Raw genomic sequence first — 16,034 nt, 5'->3', positions numbered from 1 at the left:
TTTAAGGAGGATACAACATTTTAACATAGATCAGAAAATAGCATAATGAGGGCCCTTTCAAAGAGCAAAATGAAAAGAGAAGGCAAAAATGAATTATGGTAAAAATGTTTTGTTGTTTTAGTAAATGAAATTACACTTCATGCATAATTCAATTTCTACTCCTCACAGGGACTGATGATAACCAAACCAATCATAAGTTTTAAATATTTCAAATGCACTTTGGATTTTAAAATCACATTACAACTTTCCACCATGCAGAAATAGGAAAGACATTATCTGTATATCAGTATGAGGGGTATGACTTACTTGTAAGCCAGTGTGGCACTGAAATGCTGCTTGATATATGCCTCCAGCACTGTGTTGAAATGTTGAAACTTTCTGTCAGCGATGAGCCCAATAATGTATATCTGTAAAAGCAGAGTATTGACTGTATGGTAACAGTTACACTGATAGGCATATCTGTGTGTCAGTGTGGGTTCATACATAAGCTATCAAACTATCAAAGCCATCTAATGACAAGACGCATCAGACTCACACACTCACCAAGGCATCAAATACAAGGATGTCATAGTCATCTGTCTGAGAGTGCTCCATCATGATGTTGAACAAGGCGTCCAGTGTGTCCTGTAGAAACTGTACGTACAGAAGACAAGAGGAGCGTTACATAGACCGTAATTGTAGTCTTCATACATGTTACACAACCCACTGACCTTCACCACCTCCTCTCCATCAATAATTTTCAGTTTCTCTAGGTTTTCTTTCAAAAGCTCAGGGCGAGTCCTCCACTTGAGCAACCCAAGCAGACCAACTGTAATACACAAATACAAAAATGTACAAACACTAAAGTGTAGGTTATATAATATAATGCATCAGTGATTCATCCAACAAACAGTGTATGAACAAACAAGAACTAAATTACTCCTACTAACAAGCAGGTGAAAAACAAATGCAACCTGAATTAAACTGTAAGGCTATCTAAACTAGTTTTGTAATTTGAAATGATTGTGCCTTATGAAAGGTACACTGTCACATAACTCATTTGTGTTTGAAATGTTTTGCAGTTATTAATTCTTCTTAAAACTGACACGCAGCATATTTGTATCTCTAAAGGGTTGGCCACTTTACAGTCACTGCCTCCCCTTCAGTCACTTCAGGCCAAACATGCACATCTGGTGTTGGCCCTGGTCACACTGCACAAGTGACAGAGGCAATGTGTATGTATGAGCGTGCATGTGAGAGAAAGTTAGTGTGTGTGTGAGCATGCATGTGAGAGGAAGACAGTGTGTGTGTGAGTGTGCATGTGAGAGAAAGGTGGGGTGTGTGTGAGTGTGCGTGTGAGAGAAAGACAGTGTGTGTGTGAGCGTGCACGTGAGAGAAAGGTGGGGTGTGTGTGAGTGTGCGTGTGAGAGAAAGACAGTGTGTGTGTGAGTGTGCATGTGAGAGAAAGACAGTGTGTGTGAGCGAGAATGTGAGAGAAAGGTAGTGTGTGTGTGAGTGTGCATGTGAGAGAAAGGTAGTGTGTGTGAGCGTGCATGTGAGAGGTAGTGTGTGTGTGAGTGTGCATGTGAGAGACTACGAGTGGGTGCGAGCGTGCACGTGGGAGGCAGTATATGTGTGCATGAGCAGGTACGTGAGAGAAGCAGTGTGTGTTTGAGCGTGCACATGAGAGCGAGAATGTGTGTGAATGTGTACATGAGAGAGGCAGTGTGTGTGAGCGTGCATGTGAGAGAGGCAGTGCATGTGAGAGGCAGTGCATGTGAGTGTGCATGTGTGAGAGGCAGTGCGTGTGTGCGTGTGAGTGTGCATGTGTGAGAGGCAGTGCGTGTGTGCATGTGAGCGTGCATGTGTGAGAGGCAGTGCGTGTGAGTGTGCGTGTGTGTGAGGCAGTGCGTGTGAGCGTGCGTGTGTGAGAGGCAGTGCGTGTGTGAGAGGCAGTGCATGTGAGCGTGCGTGTGTGAGAGGCAGTGAGTGTAAGCGTGTGTGTGTGAGAGGCAGTGCGTGTGAGCGTGCGTGTGTGAGAGGCAGTGCGTGTGAGCGTGCGTGTGTGAGAGGCAGTGCGTGTGAGCGTGCGTGTGTGAGAGGCAGTGCGTGTGAGCGTGCGTGTGTGAGAGGCAGTGCGTGTGAGCGTGCGTGTGTGAGAGGCAGTGCGTGTGAGCGTGCGTGTGTGAGAGGCAGTGCGTGTGAGCGTGCGTGTGTGAGAGACAGTGTGTGTGAGCATGCGTGTGTGAGAGGCAGTGCATGTGAGTGTGGTCAGGTGTCTGATCCAGCCGCACAGGTGATTAATATTGCAGGATAATGTTCATTACAGTGATGGACTGGCTTCCTCAGTAACAGCTGTTGTAGAGCACCTGTACCTGGGCGGATGTGTGACTAAGCACTTGGACGGAGGAGAGTCACTTTGTGTGGAGTCAGAGTTTTTAACAATGAAATAAAGACACTTCCTTCTGGCACCAACAGTGCACTCTTTGGCTAATCACTTTAACCTCAATTCCAATTAGTGAAAAACATGAAAAGTAATAGATTTCTTGCTAAACTAAATGGAATTCCATACTAAACCAATAAAATAAAACACATATGTTCACACACATTTACTTAAAACTGTAATTGTAATGTAACAGAAGAGAAAAAAATACCATTCCTTAGTTTGTCAAGTACTGATACTTTTTGTTTTTTTGTAAAAAATTTGACTCAACCAGTCAATTTTACAACAAGAAAAGGAATCACCAAGAAACTTAAAGAACTAGTCACAACAAAATGCATAAATGTTTGACATATTTTCTGGATAGGATATTAAATGACAGGAGCTAATTTGCTTCCCACACTGTCATTCTAGTCAATTTATAGGGCAAAGAGCTAGCGTCACCACTTGAGCTGTAGTTCACTTAGCCAACAGTATCATACCATTCTGAGTGAGCTTGGTGGAGCAGACCAGAGTGGAGATGGTGAAGCTGTCCCTGGAGCTGACAGAAAGCCCTCCTGCACTCCCAGATAAACTGCTGGCGCTACGGCTCAGTGCTGCCCCCTTGTGGAAGTCTCCGTGATGGTAACGAGTAGAGGGCAACGACAAGTAGGAGGATACATCTTCCATGCGCTTGCTGTCTCCCTGTTTGAAAATAGATAGCACAGTATTATTGGCTTTTACCATATGGATATGGTGCCCTTTAAATACAGTTTAGCCTAACCTGTGTTTTTACTCTGATAACTTTGGTCTTTTAAAAGTCAATTAAAGGCACGAATGACACACAGTAAAAGGCCACAGGTCAAAAGTGCCTCCAAGAATGAGAGAAATGCAGGGATTAGAGAAACATTTAGGCAAGAGGGCTGTGGAGGTCTATCTTGTTAGTCTTTGAGTGAATCTCTAGTAATTAATCTTTATTGCATTTGGCATTTAATCAATATGGGATTCAATCTCAGCTCTGCTCTCTTTGGCAGGAAATCTATTTGGCTTCAGTCAACCTGTCTGGGTGGCCTCAATCTTCCAACCAAACACAATTTACTGTAAGTTTGCATTTGCCAATAGCACAACTCAAATCAGACTGTGAAAATGAGTGCCCAAATCTCATTGTTTATAATTACTTCCATACACATGTTTCACATATTTTTGGACGCTGGCTAATTTCAAGCAACAATTTCTCCCTTGCAAAGTTATACAGACTTTAAAACCATACTGATTTGATTTTTGATTTTTTTTTTTAGTTTAGAGTAGCATTTTTCTTGTGTTTTACTACGTGCTGGTAGACTGTCCCTTTTTCTAGTTAGAGTTAGAGACAGAAGCTGTTAATCCATGAGCAAACATATCATTTTTGAATACACTCAAATACTACATAGTGATGCTTTGTGGTGTGCAGATGAGAAATAACCTGAATGTTGATTGTCTTGAGGATTACTAAAATAGAAAATAATACAGGATGTCTTATATTTTTTTCAAAACACAGTCACGTTAGCCTGTAAACAAACACACTGCACTTTTTATTGTTAGTGCCTCATGATATTTCAATGTGAATCCAATGTGAATCCTTGTTTTTCTGTCCTGGGAATAGGAGAAGCGCTCAACCCAACTGCTTCCACCACACTCTTTCAGCACGATCCAGAGGGTTGTTTTGGGGAATGCAGTGAGTAAACATTTGCTTAGAAAAGTGGAGTTTCTGCCTAAACCGTGATCAGTCTGCACTATTCCACTTCAGTTCCTAACCTTGAAGACAATCAGGTCATGCAGTCCATCCTGAAGCACCGTCCCATCGTCCTTCATCAGACGCACAAACGCCATCGCAAAGTTCTTCTCGCTTTTGTCTTTAGCTACAAATAAACAATGTGGCAAATTATTTTAAAATGTACTGTGCAACTTTTCTGGTGGAGGGCCCATAGTATAGCATTAAATGTATTTCAATTAAGATGGACCACAGATGGTGCCACCGGGCCAAGTTCACATTTGAGGAGAGGCTCACAGTAAGATAAGCCCAGGTGCCAATCAAACTGACTGAGGGAACATTAGAGCTTCAAAAGGGTGCAAACAAAATACACTTCCATTAAGTGGCATTATTTTAGAAGTGACAGTGCAAACTTGACTTTGCAGTGGACCCTTTGGCACCGCTATAGACCAACCCTGCTGTAAGGATACATGTTTTAAGGTTGTTGTTTTTTTAATTAAATGCAGACTAGACAAACTTAATGCCATACTGTCGTGGCAGGCCTCCTCCAGAGAGGTTCCACAGTGCGTCTTTAAATCATGTAAACTGTTATTTTTGTTTACTGAGTAGTGTACTCACTGATTGGTCACTCTGGTCTTAGCATTTCCCATCATTTCAAAATATAAATGTATAACTGGTCAGGTTTAAGACAGTTGATAGATTTGTGATTACATTATAGGTCTACCATTCAACACCACTGTTAAAACACATTATATAAACACTACACTACATTTGTGCATTTATGTTAATGTTATATAATAATACTTTTACTTATAATTAAGTGTTTTAACCATGTGAAACTAAAATAAAATGGCCTAAACATATTTGGTACCCCACTGGTGCTAAACTCTAACGGCAAAATAGTCCAAAGCAAGATAAGCTTGTTTATTCCTATAATCAGGGGTGTGTAATGGCGCTAGGGGTAATTTCCTAAACAGCTTCCAATCATTCGGTTCTTTGGTGTCAAATTACACTCCAGGGATCAAAGTGTTGGATTAAAGTGTAGATGAACACGTCAAAGTGAAAACACAGGAAACAGGCTTGATACGCACACTCCTGGGAAGAGCGATGTCTGAACATGAAGCGCAAATGAATCCGGTGCATCTCCTCCAGAGGGACAGCCACCTGGGGCACAACTCAAGTTATTAAAGAATAGATGAAAATGAATCTTATATAAGGCCTAAGTCTGGACAGATGAATTAAGCAAATACAATACTGGTGTTCATGGCTAATATAAAACTATAGAAAGCATAAGAATATGAGGTAATTTAAAGTAAATCTGTCTCTTGAATCATTTCTCTGATACAGAAATTAGCTGTTGGAGGGAGCACGTTTGATTGTGTGCATAGTTTAAATGTACACCTCAGTTACACGCACCTTAAATGTCTCCATCCATCGCGGCTGTTTGATTTGGTAGTAGATAACAGATCTGTACTCACTGACCGGTTTATCCCCGGCTCCTCGACAGATGGAGTTCTGTGAAAAAAAGAGAAAGAAAAACATTGTGCTAAAGATATTGTGTGTGTATTTACTGTATAGATTTATTTTCTCTAGGATAACGCCACATGTGCTTCAGACTACAACAGCTTGAATAAACTCTAGATAAGTGCCAAGCTTTCTATCTGGCCCACACCACCTCTGTTTCAACAAACCAATCTCGTAGTGGAAAAATCCCGCTCCCCTTGTTCACCTGTATGACCTTGCCCTCCTCATCGCAGACCCACATAATGACTTCCACGTTTTTCTGTGTGGTTTTATTGTATTTGTCGAAGTCGCCGCCCTGCAGAGTCAAATAGATGTCGTTGCGTACGTCCCCGGGCATTATAATCTCAGGGAAGCCCAGTTTACGAGCCACAACTGTGCTGCGGTCCACCAGGTGAGGGTACTCCTTCCTGATCTGCACAATATCTCCAACCAGGGCCTTCATGGTCACCCATAGGCCTATGAAGAGATGTATACATAGAGATCATAGAGAGCCAAAATAACCAAGGATTTATGATAGCGAGATGAGTGTCTGCATGAGACCCATTGTTGCTGGCAAAATTCAATATTTATTATTTATAATTATTTATTTATTTTTAATATGGGACAGTGCATTAATTACTATGGGTTAGTCCAGTATGTAAATGTGCATTAGCCATGCAGGGTAATTTTCTAATCTGTATGTATAAACACCTAATAATTGAAGAGTTGTAGACGTGTTCATTAACAACACATATCACAGAAACAATATAACTTTTGTCAAACTAAAACACAGGCATATGGAGGTCCCATAGCAACACTCAAAAGAAATAATAGAGGTAAACACATGCCATTTCTGAAAATGTCAGAGGAGTTTAAACCAAATAAATGAAGAACTCCTCTCAAGGTCTATGATTAATGAAACACTGAAATCTCTTCATCACAAAAATGAGCAGTCCAAATGATGATATAGGTATACAAGATAAAAATATCTCCACTTAATGCTAAAATACTGTATAACATTAAAATTTCACAGACTGAAAGGCTGTGAAAATTGCTTTTAAATCTGGGGTTTATGCTCTCTGCAGGGAACCCAATTCCATCCCTTATCAGTTAATGTGACCCAGTTGTTCTGCTAGGAGGTCGTTTTCTTTTTATCCATTTCCAACATTTTAATTAAATTAAATGGTCATATATCAAATGAATTTGAATAAATGAAACAAAAGTCTGGGTTCAAAGACATCATTTGGGGGGATGCAGCTATGCATAACAATGTTAAGTTTGTGACCAGATGTGAGACAGCTAAGATTAAGGGCTGATCAAGTCATAAAGTGTAATGACTGTAGAGACAGATTTAAGATCTAACAGAGAACATTTTGCAAATAATATGGTGATAAAAGTACCTCAAAGTGACAGGAAGGAGAAATGAAAACACTACAGTGTTTAGGACAAACTTGTGCCTGATTTAATGGTTTCTAAAGCTCCATGCCTTGGTGCTTCTCCTACAATGTGTATCTGGGTTAAACATGGAGCCTTGAGGGGCGGGAGGAAAAGGGAACATTACAGTGGGAAACTGGTCATTTTTTTCCATGTTAAAAAGTGTCATTCAGAAACAGCCAAAATCACCCATAAACATGAGATACTGACTATAGTGAAAGCTGTAGTGGAGGAATAAAGACAAGGTAGTTTTAAAAAATGGGCTCAAGGGCAAATGCTGCCATCAAATTAATGTGCTTCATTTTTACTCAGACAGCTCAGACAGCAGGAGATGAGAGGTGTCCATTCTCACTGACCATAAATAACTCAAATTAGGACACACTGCAACTAGGCATGGGACAATAATGACCTTTTATGTCACAATTATCATGGCCAAAATGACTGCAATTAACAATAAGATTACAATAATTATTACAGAGAGTTTAAAGATGTTATGGGAATGCACTAACTATAAACTACAATGTACATAAGTTAAAGAGACTAGAATAAATGAAGAATATTTTGTTGTATAGATAAGTTCTGTGTTTAAACAAATATGTATTTTGTTATAAGAGAAAACAACAATGATCTACACATCATGGATAAGTGGCATTTTTCCTAGTACCATCCCTTACTGCAACATTAGCTTGAATGTGTGTCATCAAGTTACATAAACTGAGCTGCATTTTACCTTGGCCACCGCTGTCTCCTCTCGATGCTGTTACTTTGTTTAGTAAAGTGTGAAGAAAATCATTCTCAGCAACAACCCTGAAAATCATGAAACAGCAATAAATACAAGTAAATATAAAGTATTTTCACTAAAAAGTATATGGCGTAAATATATTGATTCAGCACATTTTTGCCACAAAAAAAATCAATCTACAATGATTGCTCAAAATTTGTATGCATGGAGGTGGATGTCCTTCCTGACGCAACCACCCAAACACTGCAGCCAAAGTAAGCAAGGGCAAGGTAACAAACCTAAAAACACAACACTTCCCTCCAGCATTGTGTAATTTCACTATAATAAAGTTGTATTCATTGCATACCATAACAGTCAAAGTCATTACAACCACTTCCATGTGTATGAAAAAACACTGGATGAATAAAATCTATGGAACAATATATTAAATCTATAGGTCATACATTCTTGTTTCTGAGAGGGGTCAGAGATCCCTGTCATGCAATCAACACACAGTATGTGCTCCTGCAGTCTGGGAGGAGATATAGGGTTCCTTTATGTAAAAATAACAGGTATAACAACACATCTATGCCCCAGTCAATAAAATGTATTTACAACATGGACTGACTGATGTGTGAAGCCTGAGTGATTGTATATTGTCCAGTTCTTTTTGTTTTTTGTTATGTTATGTCATATCTGTATGTTAATGCTACTGACCCCTGCTCTAAGTCAAATTTATCCATTAGGAGAAGAAAATAAATGACACCTAAACCTTCCTATAAATTGAAGCAATATTACTTACGGAGAGAAGGGGATGAAAAACTGTTTTTCTTCATCACATTCGATCTTCCCTTTAATTATGTCACTGATGTCCATCACTGTCAGGAGCAAAAAAAAAAGTCAAGAAACAGCGTCTTATTCACTGCTTTTCAACATATGTCTCATTTTATCACTTTCAACCTCTGCCTTTGCTTTATTCACTGAAGTATATTTGACCTCATCATGTAAACAAATCACAGCATGTAACTATTCAGCAAAAATATAAACTTTAAACAGAAAGTTTTTTGTTTCTTTTTGGTTGTGTTTATTTCACTGAAAAAATGCATCCTTACTGTGAGCTGGCTTGCATTTTCACAAACCTGACACTTTTTGGAATACAGAAGCTACAATCTTCCACAGTATGGCATTAAACTCACCTATCTCTAGGGAGTATGGTTTAACTTTCTATTCCCATGAAATCATATAGATGATGTGCCAGCTCCAGAAAGTATACTTTACCTTTAAACTGAACATTTTGTTGTGTTAAACTAATGCTTTGGAGGTTACAAAACAAAAGGCCTAAAGCGAAACGAAAACACAAGTGGTCATCATAAATATTTTAGTCTTGTTTGTGCATGTATCAATTATAGCTGCACCACAGGGGTTTCCTTTGAGAGATTTCGGGTGAAATTACCCAAGGCAACAAATTAATGAATCAAAACCTGCGGGAATAGATGAATTAAATATACAGTGACTGTAAGGAAAGTGAGAAGTGATGTACCTGCCACTCCAAAAGGTCGCCTTAAACCTTGGGTCAACTTCTTGCTCTGAGTCTCTTTCAAATCCATCCTTCCTTCTCGTACAATCTGACAGATGAGATAAATCTTCTCCCTACTCAAGTCCTTGTTTCCTAAATCCTAAAACATAATAAATAACCAAAAATCAAAGCAAGTCACAGCGCATGGCACCTTCAGTAATACAGACAGTGTAGAATAGCAGTGTCCTCTTGTGGTGACTTACAGTAAATACAACTTTCAGGTTGTTGAGCATGTCGAGCTCTATGGGAAAACCTCCCTTTCCCCAGCGGACGAGGTAATTCTCACTGCACAAAATTATAAAAATAAAATAAAAGTACAGAATGTGACCTCAATAAAGACATCTTTGAGAAACAGATTGTATGTTACAGCACAGTAAAACAAATGGAATTGGAATGGAAATAGTCTGTATCTAGGACAATGAGGAACAAATACATTGAGTTTATTTATCATCAGAGCTGGACCTAAGGACACAAAAACTTTATATATTGTGGTAGTATAGTATTCAAGTCTGTGTATGCTCCTACGCAAGGTTTAAATAGCTCTGAGTTGGCATTGCATCGTACTGATAAGAAGGCGACTTGAGACAAACTGGGCACGGAAACTATAAGGTTTAAAGACATCAGTGATAAATGAGTTAACAAAATGTCAACTATAACAGAAGTGGAGGTGTCATTGATTGGAACAACAACGTAGAAGATGGAACATTCCACAACACTAATGATATTTAAAACAATATTCAAATGCAGTAAACAAACTCTCAATAGAATAACGGCATATTTGACAAACTGCTTTAAAGGTGGGTGCCTTTCCTTAAATGACCCTCTCAAATTAATTAGGCTGGAGATCTGGCAAAAAACGCTGAATGGTTACACTCCCCTTTAAATTATTTGGTAACCACAAACATAGAAAAGACTTTAGGACAATTTTCTAGTGGCATAACTGTGTCATATGTGTACTGAAATATGCACTTACAAGAAAAGCAATTACAATTACAGTACTTTATGATGTTAAAATGACTAAATCAGTTCAAATACTACTACTACAGATTATCCAAACATTTGTTCTAATGCTGAACAAGAGAACTGTCTGAGTACAAAGTGTAACTCTAAAGAGGATATGCGTGTCTATATAAGTATGTCATAATTTGAGCTCTAAACAGAGGTACAGGAGAAGTATCGGAGATGACAGTGAGTGACAGGACGTGCCATCAGCTCTGTCAGACACCACACTAAACTGTCACTCACTCTATCTGCGACCGTGTCATCTGCTTTTATATTCTTATTTTGGCCTTAGAAACACTGTCATTTAGTGCTGTTCCCAAGAGTGGAAGTAGGGAGCAAGGGGTAGAGTTTTTATGGAAAATATAAAAGAATGTGGGGAATTAAAGGTTAAGCTATAGTGGCTTTAGTTGTGCAGTTGACCACATTCATAAAATAGATACCAAATCACTCCTGTTCCTATAATTAGGCATAAAAAGATAATGGGGATTGTATCTCCTTTATTTGCTATTATCCATGATCCTCCACCTGCTTCTCTCTATGTAGACATTATTATTGCCTGGAATGTTCCACAGTATGGCTTATCTATCTCCATGGAAACACAAAGGGAAAACACATGTCTAAGTTAGAGGTCAGAACTATGAAGAGTTGAACTCTCCCACTGTAAGAATTGAATAAATGCAAAATATGTTCTTAAATGTGGAACACTGTAGACAAAGCCATACATTTCCATGGAGACAAGCAGGTGGAAAAGTTACAGTGTGATTCTTACCTGATAATGGCCTGTTTGATGGGGTCATACAGAGACATGAAGAGCTCAGAGTTCTCTCCGATTCGACAGACAAAGTTCCTCACAAACACATACAGACTGTGGGTCGGGGAGGACTGGATCCGTGCTGAGATCCCGCAGTGCTCTGTCTGAACGTTTGACTGGAAAAGATGAGATTTATTAGATTAAACATCATTGGCCTGATGTCTTTAAGAATGAGTCTATATAATGGAATTCATCTGGGTTAACATGGGACCTTATGAAGATATGTAAATAGGTTTTATTATTTTAATCTACTTGTTTACTATTTTTGTTTAATTGTGACATTAGGACAAGCTATAGAGTACTGAGCTTTGTCCTGACCTCTGGTAAAATGTTCTAAAACCTTTAAAGGTGCACTCTATGTAACTTTTTACGTGGAGGGGCCACTGTCTGCTTGCCACTTGAAACGTTATTGCTTTGCTTGGAATGTTCCACAGTATGCCTTAAAACTATATATCTCCATGGAAACACGTTACAAGTCAGATTTTTGAAGCAATTTTAGCAATCCTCGCAGTTGAATAAATGCTAAAAAACCTAAAAGGTAGATCAATTTAATGCCATATTATGCTAGGCAAAGTCATATTTTTTTGGCGAACACCCCACCAACCGACCAAATTTACATAGTGTACCCTTAATATCATCTCTGTAGAAAGGTTAGATCATTTTCTCTGTAAATCAGGTCACACTGATGCACCTATGCAAATGACTTCATTATGCATATTTCTGGCTGATGGGGCTGTGTTCAGTTGCACATGAGCCTTCAGTCTTACATCATGAAAGAGAATGTAAAACATCCATGTTCATTTGTACATGCAAACCTCCCATACCTGTTCCTCTTTGATGCGGTCATTGATTTTAGTTGTGGCATCTTCATGGGCTCTGAACAGGCTGATGATACTGGCTTTTTCTGGATCCAAAATGTTGCCGTTTTCATCACGCACCACCAGATCGAGCTCTAAAATCCTTGCAGCAAAGTAACAGGCAATTAGTCATTTGTAGATTAGAAAGCAATAATTAAGATAAGATGAGAAGCAGCTGCGTGTAGACTACAAAAGGGCACGAAATGGGGGCAAACATGTGCAGTTTGAGAGCAGCCATACTTGTTGCCGTAGTCAATCTTGGAGGTGACTTTTTGCTTTAGCTCTTTGAATTCGTCTGTGGGCAGGGTGCCAGACAGGAGCTGGGAACGCCACTCCATCAGCTCCCACATAAGCCTTTGGACCTGTTTGACCCGAGCCTCTTTGTTCGACTGTAAGGGAAGGAATGAGACAATTATCCAGAGTCACCTGTATTTAAATAGATTGTTTAGGTTCTTGCTTCTTGGTTTGTACCACATAGAGCTGTTTCCATATAGTCCCCCATTCTCTCAGTGTGGTGGTCACCTCCTTGACAAGAGGCATTTCAGCTGATATGATCACCTCCTCATCTCTGAACATAAGTAAATGAAAATGTTATTGGCAAATGAAAAAAAAGTATACAGGCTATGTACAATATATACAAAACTTGCCCCTGTTTTTCAATGACGACTTCCTTCATATGAATAAAACTTGCTGGGAACACACCCTAAAGAAAAAATATACCATGGTGATTATCATAGACGTATAGATGTATAAAGAAGGGGACAAAATGACTGTGATGTCATCCATAGCATCCAAGCTCCAATCAAATGAAGCTTATTGAGTCTAGCAGTTATAGGGGTAAATTTGGAGCCAAGTTTCATATTTGGAGTATCATAGCAACCAAAGAGCCAATCCAGAGCAAGGTTATTGAAAGTAATGTTCTGTCAGCACTGTTGGTTTAGCAGGAAGTGGATGCTTAGCAACACTGTCACTTTAACCTGTTGCTAACGCTAGCAGGAGTGTCCACGGGGAAAGAAGGCGCCTGGTCTGTTATTACTGTTCATATCTTGATTTACAGACAAATCGCCAAATAAAAACACCAGGATGATGTAGCGCAGATTTATACAAACATTTTAAGATCAAAATGACAACAGCAATTACGGAGAGAGGAGTGACAGTTTTTCAATACAAAGTAAATTGCAGCCAGTCAAAGGAGCTGGAGGCGTGCCCATGCTCACTTCCTATTTGGGACACAGCAGTTAGCTGGTTAGCTATGTCCATTTATGTATACAGTCTATGGTCTACTGTCAGTTTTCAATGTCAGCAAGGAAATACCACTTTATTAAATGAATCCAGAAAAATGTAGTAATACTCTACATCGTGTTGTTTTTCATTTAAAAAGTGCCTCTTATACCAGCTGATTTGTATGTGTTATTGTAAACTTACATGTTGTGTCCTGTTCTTTGCCAGATATCCTCTATACCAACCTGTACATCAGTTAAACAAAAGATAAAATAAACTCATGAAACACAGAACAATTTGAACAGAACCGTAGTAGCATCATTAAATGGCACATTTTTTGTTTAGTTTTCATCACTACAAATGAGTTTTTACAGGTTATAAAAATAGTGCTCATACCTTCACACTCTTCTTGTATGTGAACGGTTTCTCCCACCTCCAGAGAAAGCTGTTGCTCTCCTTTGCCTCGGAAATTCCATTTGACTAAAACATAAAGAAAGATCATTGTGCTTAAAAACACTGTACACCATAACTCTTAATATATCATAGACAATACCCATTAGTCTTACTAAAATACCACCATATAATAAGTAATTAGGCTCCTCCTACACCATCACTACACACAGAATATATCCAAATCTTTTTAACGGCCACACAAATAACTTGGTGGAATTAGCTTTCAGTACAGCAAGGAAGCTCATATTAAACATGGAGAATCAGCGTTTCAGTTTTATGCAGCTAAAACCTGGAACAGCCTTCCTGAAAATGTGAGACAGGCCTCTACTTTCACAATGTTTAAATCCAGGCTCAAAACGGTTCTGTTTAGTTGTGCATATGACTGCAAGGTTTTTATTCTGTACTTTTCTCTTTTAATGTTAATCTTTTTAATGATTATTTATGTTTTGATTTGTTTGTGATTGTGATTTTTTGTTTGAATTACTTTGTGTACACATTGTGCTACACAAATAAACTTGCCTGGCCTTGTCTTACCTGTGTCATCACAAACAGACAAAACATCCAAAAATATAGAAGGGTACAACAAAATAGTATATTCACTCCAGATCTTACATTGTACAGTAAAGAGAAACTTCACTGGCAGAGTGATAAGTTTTGTACCAAGCACTTTGAGGTGAACTCAAGTAGAAGTAATGTAAGGTAAAAGACACTCTGAGGGGTTATGTGCCTATAGAGATTGTCTGCTCCGCATTTCAGAAGAAAAATGGAGCAGGCATGGAATACCAGCTGCTAAACCAAGGTCAGAAAAACAGCCCTTATGTATCCAGTGTATGGCTGAGGTGCTGATATTGACAAAACAAACCTTAGTGTATAACTTATTGGCCCGAGGATGGGATTCTGACTCGAAATAGTTTAGTTTCATTTATATGTTCTGCACTAATATTTTAATGTGTGAGCTACTGTGTCTTTGTCGAAGTTTGTCTACGTCTAAGTGAAGTATTGCACCAAAACGGACTGCAAAAGTAGCCGCCAAAGTGCAGAAATATCACTTTAAATTCAAATTAAAATATAACATTGTAATTTTCTCTTGTATGTATCCGCTGTTTCGATTAAAGGCGCTAATTTTGCATATCTCATTGTGTAGTTAGGTGTTTCATAATTATGCTTTGGTTCACAAGCGTAATGACCTATGTATGTTACCACTTAATGACTTCCTCTGATAAGTCATACATTATGGAAACAGGAATGAAGTATGTTGAATTGTATAGAAAAAGCTTACAATTTAACAGCCTCGGAGTGTGGTTTTCAGCTGCTGCAGGTTTCAAACTGATACACCCCTTACTTCCTTGTTCACTGCATGTGTTTCTATCAGTAGAGTACAGTGGCATATCCATACAAGATAAGCCACTTTGGTTCAAAATCAAAACACCAGTACAATATCCTCTATAATACCTATAATCTATAAGCATAATCCCATCTGGCCAAAGTTTCGCCTACGAGCCAGCAATTACAATTAGCATAGAAGGTGCTAAAATACACAAATATATTCACTGTCTAAGGCGTATGAGCATGTGTTAGCAAAATGATGAAACTACTGGCAAAGTGAAGACAAAACGCGTATTTATACTTTGTCTCTCTTGTGAAAATAGTAAAGTTGACAGCTGCTCATTTCCTGTAAAGACAACAGTGCATATTTTGTAGAAGTGCATATATTGTACATCAAATATACGTCAACTGGATCAGTCTTCATCTATAACAACAAAAAAATTATTTAAAGTGCATATTCATCTCTGACAGTCTGAACACACTTACCGACACCATAGCGTTCTGTTGTAGTCCTGGTCCAGGGCGCCATTGTTTGACTATGCCCTCTTTGTGGCTCACGGTTAGCCACTCTCTGCTCCTATTTTTGTTTTACCTCTTTGTTTTACTGTTTCCCTTTCAGTTTGGAGACATTTGTTCAACTTCTCTCTTCTGCATTCGGTTTAATTTAAAGCAATAGGCCCTTCCCCCTTCATGTCTGTTCCTCTTCTGCCCTTAGAGTCTTGCTTCCTTCACTGAGTTGACAGGAAGTGGCTGACAGCAGAGCGAAGTCCCAAGCAGCAGGTAAAGCCTCAATTATAAGCACAGGCCATATATAGTGTCAAATTAAAGGTGATTTTTGGGATAAAATGGGATATAGTTCAAACGTCTTACACAAAGTACCGCCTCTGAGAATATGCGGCCTCCTCTCTGAACAATTCGATGGCCTAGAAATACAAAAAGGGACCTTGAAATAGAGTAGTAATAAATGAGAACAAAGAGGTAA

The 16,034-nt window shown here is 38.9% G+C and overlaps 1 protein-coding gene across 1 annotated transcript in view; it reads right to left on the bottom strand.

Annotated features, from left to right (window-relative positions):
- The window catches only part of LOC117377252 (dedicator of cytokinesis protein 2-like), a 96,793-nt gene extending 81,026 nt beyond the window's left edge, over nt 1-15,767 (bottom strand). Inside the window, exons 1-20 of the mRNA XM_033973634.2 lie at nt 15,539-15,767; nt 13,670-13,753; nt 13,478-13,518; nt 12,700-12,755; nt 12,524-12,620; nt 12,293-12,441; nt 12,020-12,155; nt 11,154-11,311; nt 9,586-9,667; nt 9,347-9,482; nt 8,609-8,684; nt 7,816-7,892; nt 5,878-6,128; nt 5,565-5,663; nt 5,240-5,312; nt 4,193-4,296; nt 2,902-3,103; nt 711-808; nt 544-633; nt 307-407 (exon numbers count right to left, since the gene is read on the bottom strand). Of these exons, the coding sequence (XP_033829525.1) occupies nt 307-407; nt 544-633; nt 711-808; nt 2,902-3,103; nt 4,193-4,296; nt 5,240-5,312; nt 5,565-5,663; nt 5,878-6,128; nt 7,816-7,892; nt 8,609-8,684; nt 9,347-9,482; nt 9,586-9,667; nt 11,154-11,311; nt 12,020-12,155; nt 12,293-12,441; nt 12,524-12,620; nt 12,700-12,755; nt 13,478-13,518; nt 13,670-13,753; nt 15,539-15,581 (2,153 nt within the window). The 5' untranslated portion in view covers nt 15,582-15,767. The remainder of the gene's footprint in view (nt 1-306; nt 408-543; nt 634-710; nt 809-2,901; nt 3,104-4,192; nt 4,297-5,239; nt 5,313-5,564; nt 5,664-5,877; nt 6,129-7,815; nt 7,893-8,608; nt 8,685-9,346; nt 9,483-9,585; nt 9,668-11,153; nt 11,312-12,019; nt 12,156-12,292; nt 12,442-12,523; nt 12,621-12,699; nt 12,756-13,477; nt 13,519-13,669; nt 13,754-15,538) is intronic.
- Nucleotides 15,768-16,034: the final 267 nt, after the last annotated feature.

Source organism: Periophthalmus magnuspinnatus, chromosome 10, assembly GCF_009829125.3.
Source record: "Periophthalmus magnuspinnatus isolate fPerMag1 chromosome 10, fPerMag1.2.pri, whole genome shotgun sequence".
Classification (NCBI taxonomy): domain Eukaryota; kingdom Metazoa; phylum Chordata; class Actinopteri; order Gobiiformes; family Gobiidae; genus Periophthalmus; species Periophthalmus magnuspinnatus.
The sequence above is the reverse complement of the archived record's forward strand: the minus strand, read 5'-3'. Positions and strand labels throughout refer to the sequence as shown.